Source organism: Numenius arquata, chromosome 5, assembly GCF_964106895.1.
Source record: "Numenius arquata chromosome 5, bNumArq3.hap1.1, whole genome shotgun sequence".
Taxonomy (NCBI): domain Eukaryota; kingdom Metazoa; phylum Chordata; class Aves; order Charadriiformes; family Scolopacidae; genus Numenius; species Numenius arquata.
The window spans coordinates 46,600,825-46,624,510 of record NC_133580.1 but is presented as its reverse complement, the minus strand read 5'-3'; the positions used below and the strand labels follow the sequence as shown (position 1 = coordinate 46,624,510).

Sequence of the window (23,686 nt, the reverse complement as noted above, 5' to 3'; positions counted from 1 at the left end):
CATGCACCAAAGCAGGCTAGCGGCGTGCCCTGAGGTGGCTTGTCTTGGTTTTGGTTTTGGTGGGCACCTTGTGAATGGTGCACATTGGATTAGAAATGCTTTTTAAAATCCCGGTACTGGTAACCACAGTGAAGTTTAGCAGTTAGTGTAATCTGATTGTACCTTCCGTGACCAAAAGAGAGCTCCTGTGTTATCAACCCAGTGGAAAAGCATTAGCTAGCAGATCTTTGCCCATGTTTGATGGCAGGACACCATGGGACATGGGCATTCTCAAGATCAGGATGGACAGAGGAGAGATGCACACTGGGACTAAGGCCATAACTGGTGACCCAGCAGCAAATCTGCTGACTCTTCGTATTGCTAATGTACGCTGAATATTCAAACAAGACTCACTATCAAGCTGCTTCTTTATATTCCCAGGTTTTTTCACATTGGTAGAAAAAAATTGAATGAGAGGTGTCCCTTTGGTGTAAATAGCTCCAGAACAAACCCCTCAAGAATTACATTTTTACCCTTAACATTTGTAAACTGCCTGAGGTCCTGTATCCTGGAATATACTTAACATGCCACCTTCTACCAGCTAAATGTTGTCCCTGTCATTTGGTGTTAATTGCATCAGAAGGGTCACTCAGTGGGTTCATTGTCAGAACCTGACCTTGCACGTATCTAAAAGTGTTTGCTGTTAACAAGTCTTGAACTCATACATATCCCTTGGGGACAGCATGTGTTGAAACATCCTTATCACCCACTCTGCATATGTTTGCTTTTTAACAAATTAAGGTATTGTCAAGTTTACTACTTTATTACCCCATTAACAAAGTTGTGTGCATTTTTCAGTACCACTGTGTGATAGGGCCAACAAAGTTCACAATATCTCTCAAGAACCCAATTTCCTTCTGCTCACTCAACAAGGTCTCCAAAGCCTTAATGCAGGTGACACCTGCATGTGGCCATATCACCTCATGTGCCATTTACTTCAGTATGAGATGGTTTGAAATGGCAGAAGCGTGTGTGAAGTGATCCTGTTTTAATTTGGGAGAAGTGAGCACTTAGGTTGGCATAGGCTCTGTGACCCCAGCAGATGCAAAAAAACAGTGTGCGGGACTCAGGATCTTTTGTGGGTAAACTCAATTGATGAGCTACTAAGAAGGAACCTAGACCAGTTAAGGAGAGGGAGACCAACAGGTCTGGGTGGAATCTAGTGTCCATTTTGATGATGGCATGCACTCACCTGGTCTATGAAATGGTCTAACAAAGCCTTTCCCTTCCAGAACATCACTCCTGAGGTCCCGTCCCCGGATGATTCTCCCAGTCCAAAGCCTTGTGTGCCTCGCTGCCTTTGGCCTGGCTCTACCCTTGGCCATCAGTCTCTTCCCGCAGATGTCTGAGGTCAGTACATGTCTGGTCACTGTGGTGGGTTATCTGGGATGGAGCTTACTAATGCCATTGCTTGTTTTGCCTTCCTGGATAATGGTTTCACTCCTATGGGGCCTCCTCCATTTTTGGATGAAGTCAGTTGCTGTCTTCTTCACTTGTTCAAGTGCAGATTCACTGGCAGGTGATGGTTATGATAGTCCCTCCTGTTAACGTATGCTAGCATAGCATAATTAATATTACATGGCTTTTCCATACTTCTAACCAGCGTTTGGATCATGTGTACCTTCCAAACGAACAGAGGAAGAACTGAGCATGGAAATCTTTATTCCACCCAGCAAAGGCACCTTTTACAGGCAAGGGATGGTCATGTGTGATCCTCCTCCCTTCTATCACATCCGTTTTTCTCTTACAAGGGTGGTCTGCTCCAGACCTCTCCCATGCGGAGGACATTTAGACTGTATAGTGACGAAAACACCAGGGATTGGGGGACAACCAGGTTGGAATAAGGTGGGTTTTTCAGTGTATGAGGTTAAAGTTCTGCCTGCTTGATGGCCAGTCAGAGGAGTGTCTCAGCTAGCATGGAGGGTATCTGGTCCCTCTTTAGTTACCCAGGTCAGGTCAGATCACAAGTCAAGGGATGTTGGTGTTTCTGACTGTTGACTTCTGCTCTGAGACTCCAGCTGGGTTCGTCCTGTCTGGGGACATGAGTTTAGTCAGAGCTGAGCTGCACTGGAGAGAACATGTTTCAGCTCACCCTCTCCCATGACAGTGGTGTTTCCTTGGTGTTAACATAATGAAAACAAGTCTTTGTTCATTAAGCAAAGAGCCTGGGATGCACATTTCTTGTGGTTATACTTTTCCAGGGCTTCTTTGAGGGTTTCTGCCTTTTTGTCATCTAGCCTGGCTCTGGGAAGACACAACCTGGGGGGGTGAGCAGAGGGAAGCTAGCCAAGGAAACAGGCAGAATGAGTAATGAAATCACTCATACCTAAGTTAGTTGAACAAATTGGTAAGGTGGTGGTTTTTTTTTTTGGAAGTCATTAATTTTGACCGTTCAATGTTCGCATCTTATAGATTTGCAGATTATAAATTTGTACATTTACAGGGAGGGTCACTACTATAACGTGGTAAAACCTCTATCAAACAGAGCAAAGGACTTTGCTGAAGTTCTTTTTGCTCCAACTAGAACAGTTGATCAGAAATTGGTATCACAGTCTCTGCTGGTTAATTCCATTTTTATGGTCTGGACGGATTTACGCGCAACTTCTAGCCAGGGGGTCATCTTGTACACTTGTCTGCTAGACTGAAAAAACTGTTACAAATTTTCTGTTGTCCTTCTCGCTGTTTACAGGCTGAGATAAAACTGTCCCTTAATCTTCTCTTTAAGAAACTGAATATATCTCAATCTTTGAGTCTCTTGCTAAAAGACATGTTTTCTGAAGCTTTAATGATTCATATGGCTCTTCCTTAAACTTTTTCTAATTAGTCAACATCCTTTTTGGAGCACTTCCATAAGAACCAGACACAGTATTCCAGTAAGAAGTTGCACAAGTACGAGTTGCAAGAAGCAATGTGATTTGCTGGCTTCTACTTGAATTCATACATCCACAGAGCATGTTAGTCATTTTGGCATGAGCTCAACCTTAGCTCCCTGTCCATCAGTTTTCTGTTCTGATCCCAAGTTCTGCTTAGAGGTTTTGGTTATGAAAGACTGAGGAGTATTTCCAGCTCTCACACCTGTTCAAGGTACATTCCCAGAGTATGTCCAAAGTTCCTGTTAGAAGGAGACTTGGACATAGAGCATCCCTTATGGTCCTATTTCCAGGGAAAGGAGATTCTACCCACCAGAAGGTAGCTATGGGCTTTCCTGGGAGGTCTCCTTTCAAGATAGTCAAGGAAGCAAAACCACAAGAGATACCACCAACTTCATTTACCCCGAAGGTGGCGTTGCCACTGTTCTCCCAAAATGGTGCCCTATGCCATAGGTGCACTAGTTGCATCCAGAGACAATTTTATGTCTGATCATAATACATTGCACATTGGTTTCTTTTCTACATATCTAGAGGCCTCTGGATCAGTGGCCTGGCCTCTTAATTATTTACCACTTTCCCAGACTTTGTGTCATCTCAAGCCTTAAACAGCAGTCATTGTGTATTTTCTCCCTTCTCACTGACAATGCACATGTTTAATAGCGTTGGCCAAACCAAACCATTCTTTCAACATAGACAGGAAACTCACCCTACAATTCTGTTTTGTAATTTAGCATTTTGTACATTTCCAGTATTTCCTGTAGGCATTGCTTAGCATAGGCTTCTCTGAAATAATAAGTGCCTGCTAAGGTCAGTGGGAACTAAAGTTTTAGTACCAGAATCTGAGGCATTCAGAGTTAAACACTTTGGGCTCTACGGAAATAATTATTCATTGCCTTAGTTTCTTTATCTAAAAATGAAGCTTACAAGATTTTTTTGCCTTTTGTATCATGGATTTATGACAGATAATTTGTAACGTATAGTATCTGATATTGCAGCTTGAGAAATTGTGTTGATGGTAACAGCTGAATGAATTCTAGCCCACAAGGAAAATTAAGGTCTGGCTTCCTTCAAGGGATATTCAAATTGCAGGTATCAGGCAATACTGAAACCATACAGCATCACTTGAAAATGACCTTCTAAAAGCAGATGAAATGTTATCTGCAGTGTAAACATGAATCAGCGCTGATTAGTAGATCAAACAGAATGACGTGCTCTCTGCCCACGCTTCATGTCAATGAAGAGAAACCATTACAGCTGGTGGTGTAGCTCATTACCTACTGGGGTCTTGGCTCCACTCAACTGGAGTTAGCTCCATGCACGCAGCTGGACCTCACATCTGTTAAGACCAAGGAATCAGGTTCTCCATAGCAGCCCGGTGTGATCAGTCTTCCAGTTATGTGTGCATCCATTAGAAATGTGTGTGAGTGTGTATAAAGGGTGTTCCTCCCATTCTGCCAAATCTCATTGAGATCTCAGTGGTCAGTGACTGTGGGAATGCTCAAGTGAGCAGAGCAAGTGATTTATCTGGAACAATTTCTCCAGAGCCACTTCTTCCACAGTCTTGGATAGGAAACCTGAGTTTCCTTGCAAAGAGCGTTTCATAAAACATGTCACTTCTTGGTCACTCATCACTGGTCCATGAGCTTGTCAGATAACTAAGTTTAAGAGACCTTGAGTGTTTGAACATCGACCTCTCTATATATGTTTGTGTATGTGTATATATGTAGGCATGTGTGTATTTGCTTTTTCTCATAACCACAGTAGGTGAAGCAGCTATGAACATAACATGACTGAGATGATGCTGTTGTAATGAGCACCACCCAGGGAGAAAATTATTAACAACAAGATGTAATAGGTGTGTTCTATTCCAAAAATATGATTATGGTCTGAGCAGCAACCCCTTTCAGGAATTGTAAATGAGCCAAATTCTGCCCTTAATCACACATTCACAGTCCTTTTTCTTTAGTCAGAGAGCAAACACAGAAGCTGAAGTGTTGGTACGTGCTTGTTTTAGTATGGGAGCTTGACTGGCCACCTTTGATCCACTCTTCTAAAGAGGCTCAAATTTACAATTAGTTTTCAAGCAGAATTGAAGCCTTGCAATAGATTTAATAAATGTGCTAGGTAAATGCAGCCACCTTATCACATCACCTCTGGCTGCTTCAGAGTTATGCCTGTTTTAAAGTAACATAAGAGAAAACAGAATTCAGCTCTGGTTGCATACAGGAACACCAATATCAACTAAATGAAAATTCTGGAGCTGAACAACCTTCATGTGCTGGGAAGAATAATGCATCCACATCTTCTCTTTGGGCAGTATTTATTTTAGGTAAGACCTCATACCTTCCTCGATTTTGTATAGATGGAATCCACTTTGATGTCTGCAACGGTGCTCCAGAATTCCAACTTCTTTCTAGATGTTGTGGTTTTGAAGATTACCTTATAAAAATAAAACCCTAGTGTCAGCCATAAAGACCTGGGTCCTTGTGAGTAAGCACGCTTAAGATGCTGAAAAATACACTTTTCATCCCAATACAGTGTTAACTCTGGTACCCAAATGCATCAATATGCATTAAGTAATCCACTGCTGTTAAGTTTAGGAGAAACATCTAGTTAATGCATTTAGCCCACAACCTCCAACTGCCTCCCATGCCCCCCGGGGAATCTCTTTTCTAGCTGCCTATCCTACAGCATCCCCACTGACAACTCCTACTCAGCTATGCACTGCCAATAGAAACAGCTGTGACAGTTCCAAACTGAAAATGGGACTTGTGCAAATGAAATTCAGTGTAGCAGCAAAAGAAATAACCATGGGGTTGCTTCACTGATTTTCCACCCTTTGGTCCCTGCTCATCCAGATCATTCATTTTTCAGCATCCAAGAGGATGTTGTTGAACTTCCAGGGTGCTGCAAATCCACCGAAACCTGCCTCATCCCATGCCTAGTGTGCTGGATCATGCTGATAAAGAAGGGTAAACTCAGGTGAGAAATGGAGCTGAAGCAGAAACTGATGGCAGAGAAACCCTTCCACTGGCTATAATACACATGCCTTCACCATGGGTTAAGTTTAAAGGGCCTTGGTTGCTGGTTAGGGCAAAACAAGCCATCTTCCGGAATTAGGCTGATTTCAGCTAAACGCTTTTTCTTAAAAATAATCTTCCTTTTGGTTCTCCAGGACAAGGGGAATAAACAGCCTAAAATCCAAGGCTGAGCTATTGTTTTCCAATCTGTTTTAGCCTTCATCTTGTTGGCAGGCTGCTTTAGAAAAGCAAAAGGTTAATGAGCCAATGTGCAGTGGGATTATTGCAGTAAAGATGACAGTGAACCAGTAATTACTAATTAGATGCAGTTTAACAGGAGGAACAAGTGAAATCTCCTCTTCACCAACTGTCAATAATTAGCAGATTTGGTGAGGTTGAAATGTGTCCACAGTTAAAAGGCTGATTTTTTAATGAAATGGCACTTGACAAAAGAGCTGTATGGAGGTCACAGCCATAGCCCTCGAGACGCTTCCCTATACCATACTTAGGAGGGAAATCAGATGCAAGACAGCAGGGGGTCCCCATGAAACCATTTCTCCCTTGGGATTACATTGCACGGGGGGAGGGGAGCAGGAGGGATTCTCTGCAGTAATTTTGTCCAACTTGGATGAGAAGCAAAGGGAAGGATTTGCCAGCTGCCATGGGGAAAAAATGTTGGAGAAGTGAGAAGTTCTGTGGTATTTCTTTGCTTCTGGGTCTGAAGAACGGTTTCCTGAGGGTCTGGTGACCTGAGTGTGACGGCCAAAGTCTGCCCTTGGAATGGAGGTTGGTCTTGGAAGGAACTCCTCTTAGAAAAGAAGTGGCACAAGGTCCTTAAGGACTGGCAGGATGCTGGAAGCTCAGTGGTATGTGTCTCCCAAAGACTGCAGAAGATTTAAGCTGTGCCCTGACGCTTTAGTTCCCTACTGACACACAGGTGATGCTCTGTTGTTGACTTCTGAAGCATTAAGAGGTTCATCTGAGGTTCCTCTCCTATGTACTGATCCAGTTTCTCTTCTGGCAAAGTAACTTGACATAGGCAAGAGTATCTTTATTCTCTACATGAACTGAAAATGGAGAGGTGATCTGTGTGAGCTTCTTTAATGCCCATGAAACCTTCTACTTGAGCAGAACCCCCCAGGATTTATATTATACTGAGGGCTGAATACTGATGTGGTTCAAGAGGAAACCTATGGTATTTGGAAATGTGTTGAGCCCTATTGTGGCCTTCAGAGGAAGGCTGGTGCTTGATGAGGTTTGTGTCTGGTGTTCTTCAGGAAGGATGGACTTGTTCCTGTCAGAGGTTAGAGGACAAACGAGTGACCCCTTCCAGAGCAGAGTCCTGCACCTGGAAGGGTAAAGTGATGAGAGAGGAGGTGACATTTGGGGAACAGCAGAATAATATTGCCATGACTACGCACAATGGCTGGACACAGTTGCACAAGACTCAAATGTTAAGTTGCTAGCCGATAGAATCATAGAACCGTCTAGGTTGGAAAGGAACTTTAAGATCATTGAGTCCAACCATCAACCAAACACTGCCAAAACCACCACTAAACCATGTCCCTAAGCCACATGTCTACCTGTCTTTTAAATACCTCCAGGGACACCCACTTCCCTGGGCAGCTTGTTCCAATGTTTGATAACCCTTTCTGTGAAGAAATTTTTCCTATCTTTTAGAAGAAATAATAGCCTAAGAAATCATAAGCCACGTCTATACTTTTAAACCCAGCAGGGTCAGAGCACAAGCTGGGTCGTTAGCTGTCCCAGTTTGAAGTAAAACCGAACCAATTTTCTGTTCTGTAACTTTACATCCTAGCTAGGCCTCTTCTAACTCTCTGAAATTAACGGCATATTGTGGAGAAAACTGCTCATTCTCAGAGTGATAAGACCAATGTTTGTGCTCCATGCCAAGGAACGGTATGCAGGGAGGCCCTTGCTTATACTTATTACTATAACAACCAAGGTCGGCCAATTTCGTTATTTGCCCCCTTAGAGGGTCGGAAACGGAAAAAACGTAGAGGGGTCACATCGGTGGGGAGGAGTGGACAGGACAGGTGACCCAAACCTGACCAACTGGGGTATTCCATCCCATCTGCCCCATGCTCAGTATAAAGGCTGAGGGATCAAAGGGTCAGCCCTTTCCTGCAATGGCCGACGTGCGGAGAGGACTCTCTCTGTTCATCCGCCTTTGATCCCGATCCGTGTGTTCCTGACTCCAGAGCTGGAATCCAGTTCCCATTCGTCACTGAGTCCAGTCTGGGACTTCCCCAGTGCCTGCCGGTGATGTGACTGTCATCCTGGGAGCTTGATACGGTTTTGTATATATTGTATCTATTTCATTATTTTCTTCTTTATTTTTATTTTAATATTAATTCTTCATTGAAGTAGTTTAGTTCATTCTAAACTTCTGAATCTCCTTATCTCTTTCTCCTCCTCTCTCCTCTTTTAGGGGGGGGAAGGGGGGGAAAGGGCCATCTGTCGGTCCGGTTTTGGTAAATTCAGCCAAAACCACGACATTAGCCCATGGTGTCCAGCCTGGTTAATTATCTATGTCCTCTCTGGATCAGTTTTGGCTTCCCAGCTAGTGCTGGAGGGTAGCGTTCCCAGGGACTGCTCCCAACGAATAAAGCCTCCCTCTTTAGGAGAAGAGTTTGGCCATATGGATGCAATCTGTGCCACACTGGTTGTCCCCAGAGCCTGACACTGGATTCTGGTTCATGTTGTTTCACGTGGCTATAGCACTGTCTGTCCCATTGCAAGTGTTGAGGAAGTTGTGGTGCCATAATTTTTGTCTGGGACCTCTCTAGGTTAATTTGATTTATGGCTTATAGGGCTTATTTGACCAGAATCTTGACATCAGAGGACCATGGCCTTAATCTTGCATTAGGGGAGAGTCATGTCTTCCTGCACCATGACAGGATCATGCCTGAACTGAGCAGTGGAAAGCAAAGATCTCTTCAGCCTTTGCTTTAAGTGCCTGAGACTGTTGCACACAAAGCAAAGAGTTACATTTGTACTCCCATACTTCTGATGGAGCCTTCCCTTGCCATCAGGGCATGGACCTGAAGCCTAGAGACTGAAGTGTTTGTCACCAGCTCATTTTGTGACAAATCATTCCTTGAACCAAATCAATTCACAGCCTTGGCCATGAATCTTCATGAAGTCACCAAAGCAGTTCAAAGCACCATGGGACCAGTCCCCAGTACTCAATTCTGCTGTCTCAGTAACTTATGCAGAGAGATGGGACTTCAGTCATGCAGCACAACAGGAGTCCTCACCTGTATGTCTCAAGAAGGTGACCATGCAGTAACTGCAATCTGCTGACCAGGGAAAGTTGGCCTGAGGCCTAAGGGATGAGCAGTGAACTTGGACTTGACTCTGCGCTAAACAGCCATTTTTCTGGCAAGGTTTCAATCTCCTTCATTTAAGACAGGGATGCTTTTACCATTTGCTTCTCTGATGTCTCCCTTCCTTCCCTGCTTTCACCAGGACTCTGGTTGAGAACATCAAGAAGAGAAGACAATGTGTTCCGGACTTAGCCCCCCTTCTCACCCCCTAGCCCAGGTTTTCCTTCACCTGTGCCAGCTGTCAGGGCAGGGTTTCCAGACCTGACGTGTGTTTCCCATGGAGCCAGACTTCACACACCACTTCCCCCTTGGCCCTACCCTTTGGCTTTCCCGTTACACCTCCACTGCTCTCCCCCCTCACCCCCCTCGGCAGCCTGGCATCTGCAGAACACCTTTCCTGTCAAAGCAACCAGGAAAAAAAAAAAATAAAAATCACAGTAGCTTGTTTCCTGTGCTGCAGATTTCCTCAACAACTTTCAGTTTCCTTCTAATTGCATTGCACAGGAAAGCTGCTGCCCAGGAGCGCACTAGCACAGGGGAGTCTGTGCATCACTGGAAGTATTTAGGTGGCCTGAGATGATTTGGCTGGGTTGTACTTAGGCTTGCAGAGAGACACGCTGGGAGCTGGAAGGTGCTCTCCCAAGGATGGTAATGAGCTGTTATCATTAGCTGTCAGAGTAACTGTCAGTGTTGTTCCTGTGCTCTGCAGATGCCTACGGACTGTTCCCAACCTACTGTAGGCCTCCTACACAGGTTCTTCTGTCAGAAGCAACCTGATCTAGTGGAAGGTATCCCTGCCCATGGAAGGGGGGTTGGAACTAGATGATCTTTACAGTCCCTTCTGACCCAAACCATTCTATGATTCTATGACTTGCTCTTGGCTGCACAGATCTGCCCCAGTTCCTGCTCCCAACTTAAGTTTCTCTCTCTCTGCCATCATCCCCAGTGTGACACAGACAGAAAGAAGCCCGAAGCTTTTGCTGTATTTGCTTTAGAGCTTGAAAGGTCAGACCACCCGCCATACTATAAACTTCCAAGTCAAAGTGGCAGCAGAGCTTTTTTGGGTCACTCAGGCATATTCAAGGCAAGGACATAGGCAGGCTCACATGTTCTAAACCTCCTTCTCAAGTACAGCTCCCAGGTGAAGGTAGTCCTAAACACATGGGGACACTTCAGGCTTAGTAGTCCTCCCCTCCGCTTCTAGTGGTGCTTTAGCCTGAGTTGCTGAACCAAGAGCCGCAAGCTCCCTCCTGCTTCAGGGAGGGCGTCAATTCAGCGTTTGAGGTTTCTGCAGAAAGCTTCTAAAAACCAAACAAACCAAAAGTTCCAGATTCTACATGACACTGACATTCTTGTCCCTCCCAAGTCATAAAACCCCCCAAATTCTAGTTATTGTATCATAACTCCTTATCACTACTGTGTGATGCTCTTTTAAATTCTTTTTCTGGGACTGTAGCAGGAGCATAGGGAAGATGTTGTGGCACAGTAGTTTCCTTCTGCCCTCATCCAGCTGGATGCAGCAGCAGTTCCAGATGCAAACCCATGGGTGGTAATCTCAGAGAAGCAGCATCTGCCTTGTTGCAGGGCCACCTCCCATTCCCCAAACGCATGCCATATTTCGTTGCAGTACCCTTTTGATTCATGTCCTGGCACAACTGAAAGTCCTCTTGCTGTGGGGTCACTTATCTGAGACATGACCAGGAGAGAAGGAACCAGTTTCACAAAGCAAAGAACATTTCTGGATCAGGACATCTCCCCTTTCCGTGTTTTGTTTTTTTTTTTTTCCCTAAGTGTTTCTCAAAATCAAAGCATTTTCCATTCCCACTTGGTCCCCAGTGGGCTGGGGTTGGGAGGTCTCAGTCACTTCTTCTGGGAGCAAATGTCCTTCTTTCCAATAGGAAGGGGAAGGATCTGGTCTTAAGGGGCATCAGCTCCACCATCACTCTTTACAAGCTCCTAAGAAATGTTGGGGTGGTTGGATTTACAACTGCTCAGCCTGTTTGCACCTCACAGTGTAATTATTAGGCTCAACGACATCTCTCATCTGGGGAAGGTCACGAGTGAGCAGTGCTCTGATTGATTTGGAGCCTGTGTCTTTGTTCTCATGTTCCCTGTCCGAGAGGCTTTGATTTGTGACCAAGCTGTTTTTTGAAGTCTGCTCGTGAGACTGGTCCTTTGTTTCATGACCAGCGTTTGTGGGAGTCAAAGGTGCTGAAAACTTTTACAGGTTCTGGCCCTAAAATCATAACCTGGACCAGCAGAGCTTGTTCTTGCTGGGAAGCGATGGCTTGAACCGAACTGTTATTTGTGGTCATTCGAGGTGGGTGTGGGAGAAAGGACCCTTTTATACTGCCCAGGGGCTTCAGCAGCAGTGTCAGACAGGATCTGGTTTCATGTTTATATCTCTGTCCCTGGGATACAGGTTCAAGTATGTAAACTATCTATCCTGCAAGCACAGGCTCCTGCAGGTGTGTGGGTGCTAGTGGGCATAAAAAAACATTCCTGACACCATCTCTTTTGAGGAGTCTTCACCTCCTGATGGCTATAAGCCATTAGGAGTCAAAAGAAAGAGCTGACATCCGACAACTCCGGATAAACAGCTAAACATTAACCCTTAAAGTGGCTTGAAAAACATACTTAAAAGGCACTTTGTGGAAAGAAGCCATTTTTTTCCAGGCCTGTTAATTGCTGTCTTTCTTCAGGACACCTTTCAGCAGCACATACTGTAAACAGAGCGGCTCCTCCCAGAGCACTTCCCCCAAGGATTCCTGCCCTGCTTACTGGGGAGCCTGTGGAGATGGCTGTCCCTGTCTCCTCCTTTCCTGTGCAGCCCCCCTGCGAGTCCTTGGTTTTGCTGGTTTCTTGGCCTGAAAGCCGAGACCTTTCCTCTCTTTCTGCCAGCCCACCCTGAAAACTCTGTTCCCTTTCTTCGTTGTTATCAGTCTCTGTATTTGGTGCAACCGGGTTTGTCCTCAGCTCTTCCCCTGCTCTTACCTGGCTCACCTCTCTCTCTGCATAATGTTGGATATGTCCTTTTCTGCATACTCAGAGACAGTTGGTTTAGCTCATCTGAAGCAACCATACTTCAGACTACTCCAAGTAAGACATTAAGAGCAGAGGAAGGTGGCCAGTTGTCCAGACTTGCCTGCTCTAAGCATGCTTGCTTACTGCAGAGAATGCCTTATTAATCACATTTCCCAAGCACGGGTATATGTAATTATCTGTAGTTGTTTTTTAAATCATTTGGATCTAGCAGCCTGTTTCTAGTGAGGCTGGTGGTCCTTCAAGGGAAGCGAATGTGGTGGAGATTGGGATCCTGAGGAACTTGCTTAGCTTCTTTAAAGGAACAAGGAGATCCCTAAACCCTGCCATACTCATTATGCTCTTCCTTCTTAATAGCTAGAGAATTGCAGAGTTTGACATTCTTACCAAATAGCAACAAATGCTCTCTTCCTCGACAGAACTGCTGGAGGGATTCTTACTAGAACAAACCTAATTGCTCAATTTCATCAAAGAGGAAACTTGCCACATTCATAATGTCCACATTCAAAAGTAGGATTTTTTTTTCTTCCAAAAAAGGAGAGGCAACTCTGTCTATGTGAATGCTTCTCATTCCAGCAAGGAGCAGTGACTCTAAACTCTGCTATTTTGGGTATTCTCAAGATTATATTTTAGATGGGCTGATGACTTTTCCATCTATTGGTTGGCTTGAATGTTCCCCAAGAGAGTCTACATCATGTAATGTGAGGCTTCTTCCATTAGACCAGGAAGAAGTTTCCTTTGCCCCGCATGCTATAGACTGACTGCCCTGCACAAACAGTTTCGTGGTAAAGTCCTGTCCTGATGAAGGGTCCTTACCTCATGAGGCCAGGTGACCTGAGGTCAGAACACGTGTGTTTCTGCCGTGGTACCAGCCTAAGACATCCACTTTTCTGGAGCTCCTGTAGAAATAAATTTAATGTGGCAAATCAGGAGTTTACCTCCTGAGCATTTAATTCCTATACGTGAGCAGACCACCTTCTCCAGAGTAGAGGAGAAAAGGCATCTTAGCTCCTGCAAAGGCCTTTTGTGTGTTTCTTCACTTCATGGAAGATATGTTATGCCAGAGTCCTAGATTCTCTCCATCACAATGTCACTTCAATTCTTTGTTCAGTCTCATGCCTGAACTTCTACATTTCTCTGTATGGGTGGTGAGTTTGTGTTACCCTTGTCTTACCCCTTGGTCCCTTGCAAATCATTGCAGAACAAGGTGCCACGCTCACTGGGGAGGTAGGCTGGTACCTCCTGGATAGCAGCGACTGGGTGAAAGGAGGAAAGGCCCTTCACCTTCTTGGGTTGCTAGAGAGAACTGGAAATGTCTCCTTTCTCAGTCAGACAGAAAGAACTTTTTTTTTTTTCTATCTTGCTATTTGAAACTTTATGTTTTCAAAACCTTTATTTAGTTCTGAGTGATTTGGGTTTTTTTACTTGAGGTTTCTGGTGCTGTGGGCAATCCTCTTCTTTGCCAGAATACTCAAACCCAAAAATTTTGCAACGAATTGGAGATGGTGTCCTGCAGGGGATTGACCTTTCAATCTGTTTATAAAGCTGGAAGACTTGAGAGGAGTCTGAGAGCCAGCGTAGCCCAGTGCTCACCAAACCCAGCTCCTGTATTGTGTTCAGTTTTGGATTCCTCACTACAAGAAAGACTCTGAGGTGCTCGAGCATGTCCAGAGAAGGGCAATGAAGCTTGTGAAGGGTCTAGAGCACAAGTCTTATGAGGAGCAGCTGAGGGAACTGGGGCTGTTTAGTCTGGAGAAAAGGAGGCTGAGGGGAGGCCTTATCGCTCTCTACAACTACCCGAAAGGAGGTTGTAGAGCAGTGGGGGTTGGTCTCTTCTCCCAAGTAACAAGTGGTAGGACAAAAGGAAACGGCCTCAAGTTGTGCCAGGGGAGGTTTGGGTTGGATATTAGGAAAACTTTTTCACCAAAAGGGTTATTGAACATTGGAATTGGCTTCCCAAGGAAGTGGTTGAGTCACCATCCCTGGAGGTATTTAAAAGGCAGGTAGAGGTGATGCTTAGGGACATGGTTTAGTGGTGGTTTTAACAGTGTTAGGTTGATAGTTGGACTCAACGATCTTAAAGATCCCTTCCAACTTAGGCAATTCTATGATCCTAGGCGTGGCTTTTATGTCCGTTCATCATTGATGTCATCTTAAGACACCAGAAGGATTCCCATGGGGAACTGGAAGGTTAGAGCTGGTATCTTACTGGTGGACTGGTTTGGGGCAGTGAACAAACATGGGGTCCGGAGCACAGGAGTAGAACATGGCTGTTGAACTGCTCTGCTGCAGGACAGGCAGGGACACGCTGAGCAGTTTAAGTACGTTGCAGCCTTAGGTGCCTCCTGTCATATATTATTACCCCACCTGCTAACACTGTTATCATCAGTCATTTCTAGAGCACCGGAAACAAATGTGCCGCTGGGTGAGGGGAGCTCATTGCCACAGGGACAGTTGTGCTCTGCTCCAGCCTGGGTGGACAGGAGCCTAAAATACCATGTTTTCCTTCTTCCCAGCTGATTAAAATGTTGGGGGATTTTTCTTTAAAGAAGCTGTGATATGCTAATTTGCAACTCCTGAAGCTGAAGTTAAAAACAACCCTTGATGAAGTTTCTGTCCTGTAACTGACTCATAAATCCTGCAAACTCTTCTGCTCTGCTTTGGGGCAGAGTCAATTGTTCCCATTTAAGGTGAGGGCAGTAACATCTTAAGCCTTGTAGCTGTCTCAAAAGCAATTACACATCTCTATCCAAACATCTGTTGAGCATGAGGAATATTCCTACTCGTCTTGATACAGAAACCTGATGGCACCCAAGGTGCTGCTGACACTTTGTATTTCGTGCTTTGCTAAAAGCAGTGACGTTTTCAGGGGACGGTTCAGAGGTGTCAGCAGATGTGATAGAGTGTGAATAGCTTGTGGCACTAACACCATCACTGACATACTTTATATCTAACGGATGTCATAGCGGGGTATGTGTGGTGCCACATTCAGACCCTTCCCAGCCTGGTCTGAGAAGAACTTCTGTTTTCTGCCCTGTCCTACAGGCAGCTGGAGGAGGATGCTGGTGGTCAAAGCATCCATGAAAAAAAAACAGAAAAATCTTCTGAAACAGATAACCCTCAAGAGCCAGAGCAGCCAAATATTCCAACTTACTTCCTTTTTATTATTGCAAGGAGGGAAGAGAAAATGGAGATAAAATTAATTTCAAGCAATCGTCCTTCTTAATGCCAGTCTAGGTATGTCCAACCAGAGGTTAGACAGCAGCACTGAGATAGATCTTTTGTGTAAATGTGCTGGCCACAGGTCCTGTCAGAGGCAAAACATTTCTTTTTTGCACTTCAGTGTAAGCTTGGTTCACTGTCCACAGAGAAATGACATATCCCTAAAAACTTACTGTTTGGCAAACAGGGTTCTGAATTCAGAGCCATTTATGTGAAATCCCTCAGAAAATTACTACATTGCAGGGGTTTAACAGGTTACCCACCTGCTCGACACATGGCAGTAGTTCCAGATTTGCAGTCAAACAAGAGACTTCACAAATTACCTGCCTGATAGTTCCTTATTTTAAAGATCTGTTGAACTACACGTGAATCCACTTATGTGGCAGTTAAAGGGTAGTATAAACCAAATGCTCTCCTGAGCTTGTTCACTCTTATCTGCCACTGGCTTTGATTTACTTCCAACCACGTGAGCAAGAGAGGAACTTTTTGCTCCACGAGTGTGCATCAGGAGTTGAGTTGTATCTACAGTGGCAGGCTCTCGCCACCTGGGTGAGGCTGTGCTGTGACTTCATTAGGAAAGGCAGCCAGGCACTAACGGTGATGGTTTTCTTGGTGCAAGAGTATGTGACAAATTTTCACCTTTTTCTGAAATAGATGAGTCCAGAACACCAGAGGGGTTTAATCTATATACTTGTGGAACGGCTCCCAGCCCTCAGTGTCTTCTCTTTCCAAAGCCACCACATTCACAGAACATCTTCTGGTGGTCTCTCCTCTGCCCTGGGTCACACTGTTGCATGCCACAGGTTGTGTGGACATGCTGTGTGGATGCGCAGCCCTTGTGGTGCTCTGCTTGTGGCGTGCATGGGCTCTGCCTGGCTGGCCAGACTGCTTCCTCGGCGCAGTCCTGGCTGGAAAAGCACATCTGCCCTGTTCCTTGCAGCGCGGTGGCCGGGGAGCATCACAAAGGCTCTCAGGGAATGTCAGTCCCCGGGTGCAGTTGCATACCTTGGCGTGCCTGACAAAAGGAGATGATCAAAGCAGGGATGGTGAGAATGGAGGCTCTAACCCCTCGCCGGGGAAGCGCTCAGTGCCTCCGCGCCAGCAGGTGCACAGCTCTTTAATCCCTGCATTTCCGTGGGGTCCAGCCCCCCCTCCCTGCACCAACCCCAAAGTCGGCACTTCTTTGGGAAGGTGGATGGTGTCAAACCCATGAGTGGGCTCCCGCCGAGCAGCGAGGGCTCTTGCATCCCAGGTGGGGCCGGATTTGGACACATTGCGACCAGTGATGGCTGGAGGGGCAGTGGTGGCTTCCCAGGCTCTGGTTACATTTTGATAACACCTTAGCCAGCATCAAGGATAGAAACAGAATCAAATAACTTGTTTCCATGTTTTTAAGTAAGCATTTTGACTAGAAATGGTGTTTTTTCTTCTGAAAACCAAATGTTTCTTTAAAAGTGGGGGCTCTAAAAGACTTGGAACTATGGAGAGAACTTTAATTTTTGATGTCTGGAAAAAGCTTTGGAAAATGTTTATCTGAACAGAGGAGGAAAAAATCTTGCCATCTTAAAATCATTTTCCAATTTTGGAAAGCCTCATAAATTTAAGCACGGGTTCAGATTTGTGATTTTGGCCCCATCAGCATTCTTTCAGTTACTGTCAATTAAAAGAAGAAAAGAAGATCTGAAATATCTGAAAGAAGAACATTTAGGCAGTCTTACTGCTGGAACAAGATCATCAAAAACCCAATGAAGTTGGTTTTTGACCCCAAGTAAGGAACTTAAACCAAATTTAATGAGGTTCTGCTTCTCAGCAGAGTTGCATTAGGTGACCACGGGTTGAAGGTGAAAGGAAACCATGGTAAACCTGTACAAAGCTGCTTTCACACCATGGTTGCACCAAGCTACAAGCAGAGGTGCCTGGTGACCATGGTGTGGCTGATAAGCAGTAGCGCATCAATCCAAGGAAAAACATGATCCTCTTTCACTGAGGACACCAAGGACAGAGCAGAGTCTGTTAGTGGTGCTGAACATGCCCCACCTCTCTGTCTAGCTGTGCACTGAGTCCACCACCGTGGAAGCAGCAGTTGCTGATCCTTCACAGTGCCATTTATTAACCTTGCTACACTTCACCGGGCTTCACTAGGGCTCGGTTAGCTTGGCATTGCCCTCAGCCGTTGCCCTGATGTCTTATGGCCCAGGAGGAGATGGCAGAGGGCTGCTGGAAGGGCCAGGAGAGCCTTCCTGGGCTCCAAACCAGGGCTACCACCAAACTATCTCGCTGGCACTGCCAAGGCCGCAGCAGAAGACACAGTGACCAGCATGATCCTCCCTTCCCCCCACTTCCCAGTGCAGCATCCCTCAGTCCATATGACCCTCCCCCTACCAAAATTGGCTGCTTTCTTCCTTCTTCTCCCCCCCTCCTCCCTTTTTTTTGGCTGAGTGATGAGCTGTATGCCAAATCCATCTGCTCCTGTCTCCCCTAGCTGCCTTCCATATCATTACAGGATCCCTGGCAGCGAGCCTAGACCTATCTCTCTCCCTGCACTCTTAGGAGCACATTCCTTTCTACACCTTTTCCCGAGCTGGGATAGAAATGAGTATCAACCCCAAACAAAAAGCATCTGCTTTCTGCCTGCTTCTGCTTCACCGGACGTGCATGTACGCTACACCCGTGTCAGCAGCGAATGCAAAACACACACAACCCCCCACCTCGCCGCCCCGCATCCAACATGGGCTGACGAAACTTTGGGCGCCGGGAGCCTGCCTCACACCCTCTCCCTCTCCGTCTCCGCAGCACCAGCTGTGACCACCGCACCATTTGTTCCTCCAGCCCACGCCAGCACTCGGAGCCAGTTCTTTATCACCCCAATTAGCCTTGTCTGTGCTGATGAGAGGAGAGAGGCTTCCACTGCAAGGCAGAGATGGGGGGAAAAGAGCTGGCGTGCAGTGGGCACCACAAGAGGCGATTCCCTTTACGGCGGCTTTGTTCCCCGGGAGGATAGATATCACCGGGTCAGGAACACCGCTAAAAAGCCAGCGCTGTCATCCTGCCTGCATTACCTGGGTGATGCTGGTCTATAAACAGTTGCTTGAATAAGGTCAGGGGACACCCTTTCTTTTTTATCTTTTTCCTTCCTACACTTGGCTATCAGCTATCAGGAAGAAGAGCGTCCTCAGGCCACGCTGGCTCCCAGGTGTTGTGATGGGCTGTGGCTGGCACCAGCCACTTTTCTGGATAAGTTTGGAGATGCACCTTGGCCATGTCCCCAGCAAGGATCGGGATTCCTGCATGTATAGCAAAGCTTCCAGTAACCATACAGGGGGGTGAAGCAATTCCTTCTCCTGCTGGCTTGTTATAGTGTCTCCTATGATGGTACATCAGGGTACTGAGCGGTCAATGCTCATGCAACCATTGGCCTGAAAGCTTGGGTTTTTTTGTTCCAACCAAGCCCCTTATAGTACAGTCTGGGAGTGGTGTTTTCACACTGTGGTTCCCTCAGTGCTGTTGTGAGCTTGTGTCTCTCTTGGACTTCTCTTCCCCTGGATTCATTGTTGAAGGCCCTTTTCTGGTAGGCACCTCAGCACTATCATTCCAGAGCCAGGAAGGGGATCTGTCCTTTGTTTTAACACAGGTAGATCTACCTCATCAGGAGGAAGAGGATGGGCACAATTCAAGGCCAGTCCTATGGTGGGCACTCAGTTTGAAAAGACAAAGTCGCCCCATGTGAGGTGGGGCAGGTCACATCAGTTTAGTCCCAACACGGTAGAACCTGTTCCTTAGAGCACTCTCCATGGCAGATTGTTTCCTGTATTAGAGGGGTTCCCAGCATGGCCATGACCAAGAGGGATCCTTCTGGGGGGTCTTCTTTGAAACTGAGACACAAGAAACTTGAGAAGAAACTTGAGAAGAAACTGTGGTCTCCAGATCCGTTTCACAATGCCGTGTCCAGTGGAAGGCTAGCGAAGCAGGTCCAGGATGCTGAACAGCCTGAGTAGCAGTCTACACCAAAATAGGTGAAATTACACTTTTCCAACAAAAAGCCCTGAGGGATTCAAAGGCTGAACTGGTGTATAATAAGGTTGTGTCTTAATATTTGTAGCTTATCACCCAAATGCTTCTCCCTGTTCCTCTGTTTGATTTCCCAGTGAGAGGAGTAAGTTACTCCTGATGCATTTCTGAATGGCTTTGCCAGTACTGCTGTAGAGTACGTTCCTTCTGTACCTGCTTCGCTGGTGCAGAGGCAACCCTTGGAGCTCCTGTAGCTGAGGCTCTAGAGCAGTTTGCAATATCTGCTTTATTAAAATCAGCCGGAAGGGAATCTGCAGAGATTGCTCCAGTTCAACCAGTCACTCCCCAGCAAATTTATTTTACATGTTCCCAGGTGTCAGAAAGGAGCTTAAGTGAGCTCAGTAATACACAGCTCCAAAACAATGCCTGTGACTGATTTTATCTTCTTTCAAGATCTTCAAAGGAGTCCCTGACCATGTGTCCATCTTGCATTAGGCATTCATTCCCTTGTCCTTCTGCTTAGACACCATAATCTGTCTCTGAACTGTCACAGCTCAATCCTGTCCCTCCTAAAGCCGTCCCAACAGCCTTGTGTACAGCTTTGCCATGAATGAAGAGCTCAGCTATGCAGGGAAAGGAGGCCATTTCCCTCCTGGACCCATGGGAAGGAAGCCAAAAGGACCTATAAGCAGTTACCTCATCTGTCTCCTTCCACCAAGACAAGCTCAATTCTGCTTAAAGTATTCTTGGTGAGTTTCATCTAATTTGTGCTGAAAACCTCCCACCACAGAAACACCACACCTTCTCCAAGCATTTGGTTGCAATACTTTGCTCCTTCCCACTGGGATACTCTCCTGCTGTTCAGCTTGGATCTTACTCGATGCTTTTTGAATTGTGTCCCAAGAGAGCATGAACAAAAACATTACTCTTCTTCTGTGCCATAGCCTCTTGCACATGCACATACCACTATGCCTCCCTTGAACTTCTCTCTTCTAGACTCAGCACATCCAAGTCCTCAATGTTTCCCCATAGGTCTTGCTTTCAGACCCCTAACCTGGGGTCCACCAAGGCAGACGTGGCTTTCCTTGGACCTCCTACCTCTCCATCCCCCATTGGAGAGGAAGGGACTGTTGGGGGCTCTCTGTTAGCTTTCTGTAGAGACATCCCAGTAGTAGGTTGGGTTTTGCTCTGTCCAAGCTGCCCCTCGTCCCCAAGCCCTACTGACACCAGCATGGATGGCCAGGGTTGGACCACCCAATTCCGGGTCATTTTAAAGCACTTCCCGCCTTGATATTTTCATACCAGTGGGTGAAACCACCCAGCCCCAGTGCCTTGGAGCTTTTCTTTCAGTCTCTGGAAGAAAAATAAGAAAACAATGGGAAGAAAAGCTGCGTCAGAGACAGGCAGATCGGAGTTAATCCTCCCTCAAAATGGATCCCGTCAGCGCCCGTGTACGTGAGAATCGCCTCTCCTGCACCTTTGCTGGGTACTCTCCTCGGCACAATGCTTCACTTTGTGTTTCAGCACAGAAAGAAATGGTGAAGTTGCTAATAATGGCACTAAAAGAAAATATGCTACATCTGTTATGGATAGCAGTACAAAATTAGCTGATCACACCTCTGACACCCAAGATGTCTTCACTTAAAATACTCGTTGGCTTACTTTACATAATTTGCTGATTATATTTAAAAGAAATACAATTTTGCAATTACTGTTCTTTCTGGTGTGCTATCTATGCATCATTTTCTTTTTATGTTTATATATTTCTCCTTCATTAGTGCAGTCTGAAGGGTGATTAGATCCCTTCAAACATTTTACAGAGGTTAAACGTTGATTAAGATTTAATTATTACTGTAAATAGCTTGGAATGACATATGGTGCAAAAACCTGACATATGTGCATTTGAATAAATGAAGTGCTATTTCCCATGATGCTTCAGTAGCTGTTTAACAGCTTTGCTGAAGGGTTATGTTGCACCTCATGTTAAGATTGCTTTGATGTTATATTTTGTTGGGTTTTTGCAGCTGAAAGCTAAGAACAGTTTTTCCAGTTTTTAAAAACATTGAATATTTTAAATACCTAAATTGTTTTGCACAAATTTTTGCTAATTTGTCTAACTAGGTTAAACATTTTCAAAAGCATTTCGATTTTAACGTGGGTTCCTAGCATTGTGTCAGCAACAGCATCAATTCAATGTATAGGATTTCTAAAAGTCTGATCTTGCAAGGTGTCCTGTCCCAGTTGGGAGCGGGATCTTTGCTTGCTGTGGGAACTGGGAGCACCACGGATCCCTCCCAGGGATGCAAAGGTTCGGAGCAATTTCAGAGCAAGGGAAAGCTTTGTGTGAAGCCAGCAAAAGGAAAAAATTAGGAAAGGGCTGGAGATTTTATGGAGACAGAGAAAGGGGTAGGCAGATTTTGTCTGTTACCCACCCTTGTTGGAGGATACAGAGCTTTGGTCCTGAAGACAAATGAGGGTGTGCTGTCCCCTTGTGTCACCAGGCAGCCTGTGGCTTTGCTGGATCCCTACGGGTGCAAACAACACCTCTGGGGACTGGATTCTTTCTAGCACCATGCGAGAGGACCTTGGCTGTGGGAAAAGGAAGGGATGTCTCCAGGAAAACGATGGGTGGGATCCGTTTGATTCTCAGAGACACTCTGTAATTCATTGAATATTACAAGGCAGAGAGCGTGCATCAATTCATGTAATATAAGTCAATCCAAATCAGGGATATCAGGGGTGTTTTGAGACTTGAGCTCAGTAAAGCACATTAAAATGACATGGAAAAGGCATGATTGATATTGTATTATTTACATATTATACTTCTCCACATTAATTGTGATCTATCAAGCTCCTGCTGGAGCACAGCAACAGGATATCGATTCTGATCTTGCCTCCTCTTTGATTTCACAGATTGAGACATCTCGGCTGGAGCCAGAAATTGCAATGGCCACCACCAGTAAGACTGTGGTCTACAATAAAGGATTGTAAGTGGAAGTGGACCGTCTCAGCCAGGAAGACTTTGGGTGGGAAAGGGGGAAACTTGAGATCCCAACTGGGAAAAAGAAAACAACAACAAGATAAAACAAATAATAGAGCTCAGTGATAGTAACATATTACCGCTCCCGGCAAACTGGGAGTAAATTAACACTTGCAGAGAACTGACACCTCACACCAGTCAAAAAGATTAATATTAAAAGTTTTAAATTAGCAACAGGAGCAGCAACAAAAAAAATTACATTCAAACACTTTAGAGAACTAGCTAAAGAAGAATCTCAGAACTTAATAGCACCGCATGGAGGGATGTTTAACGGCGTGTTTACATGGTTATACCTAGCTACATGAAAATAGGCTTCACTGAACAAATTTTGTTTTCAATGTGAATTAAATCTCCACACTGACACTGCACAAAAATAATTCTGTAGAGATCAACAGGTGCATGAATGTGAAGCATTTGGTAGGGTGTTTGGTAAGTGTCCTGTATCAATTTCATGCCAGTCCTGCCCCAGTGATCATGCACAAAAGCAACCTTCCATGGTTGAGTGTGCAATGCTCCATTAGCACAGTAAAGGTCATAGCCTGTGCACCCTCCATCTTCTTCTGCAGATGGTCCTGGTGGTATCATGCCATTCATTGCACTTGGCAGACTTTGTGTCACACGAGCCTACTGCCAGGCATATCTGCAAGGGCTTTTGCCCAGGGTTCAAGATACTGGAAAGCCAACATGCCCACACGCCCACACATTGAATAGGAAGGGATCTTACAGCAAAAATACAACTGATCTCCTCTTTTCCTTTGCACAAGGAAAGACACAAAGGATGGGGTTCATCCTACCTAACGTAGACCATCTAAAAGTAAGGTAGTGAATCTAAACTAATTGGCTAAGCCACACTTTGCTAAGCTTGTCATCTGAGGACATAATATGCCTAACTTTTGTCAGCCCTGAAGTGGTCAGACAGTTGGTCTAGATGATGTAAGTCCCTTCCAACTGGAACTTCCCTTCCCTTCCCTTCCCTTCCCTTCCCTTCCCTTCCCTTCCCTTCCCTTCCCTTCCCTTCCCTTCCCTTCCCTTCCCTTCCCTTCCCTTCCCTTCCCTTCCCTTCCCTTCCCTTCCCTTCCCTTCCCTTCCCTTCCC

At 45.5% G+C, this 23,686-nt stretch overlaps 1 protein-coding gene across 1 annotated transcript in view; it reads left to right on the top strand.

Annotated features, from left to right (window-relative positions):
- The window catches only part of SFXN5 (sideroflexin 5), a 100,964-nt gene extending 78,354 nt beyond the window's left edge, over positions 1–22,610 (top strand). The window contains exons 13-14 of the mRNA XM_074147397.1: positions 1,272–1,389; positions 22,465–22,610. Coding sequence (XP_074003498.1) covers positions 1,272–1,389; positions 22,465–22,542 — 196 coding nt within the window. The 3' untranslated portion in view covers positions 22,543–22,610. The remainder of the gene's footprint in view (positions 1–1,271; positions 1,390–22,464) is intronic.
- The last annotated feature ends 1,076 nt before the right edge of the window (positions 22,611–23,686 follow it).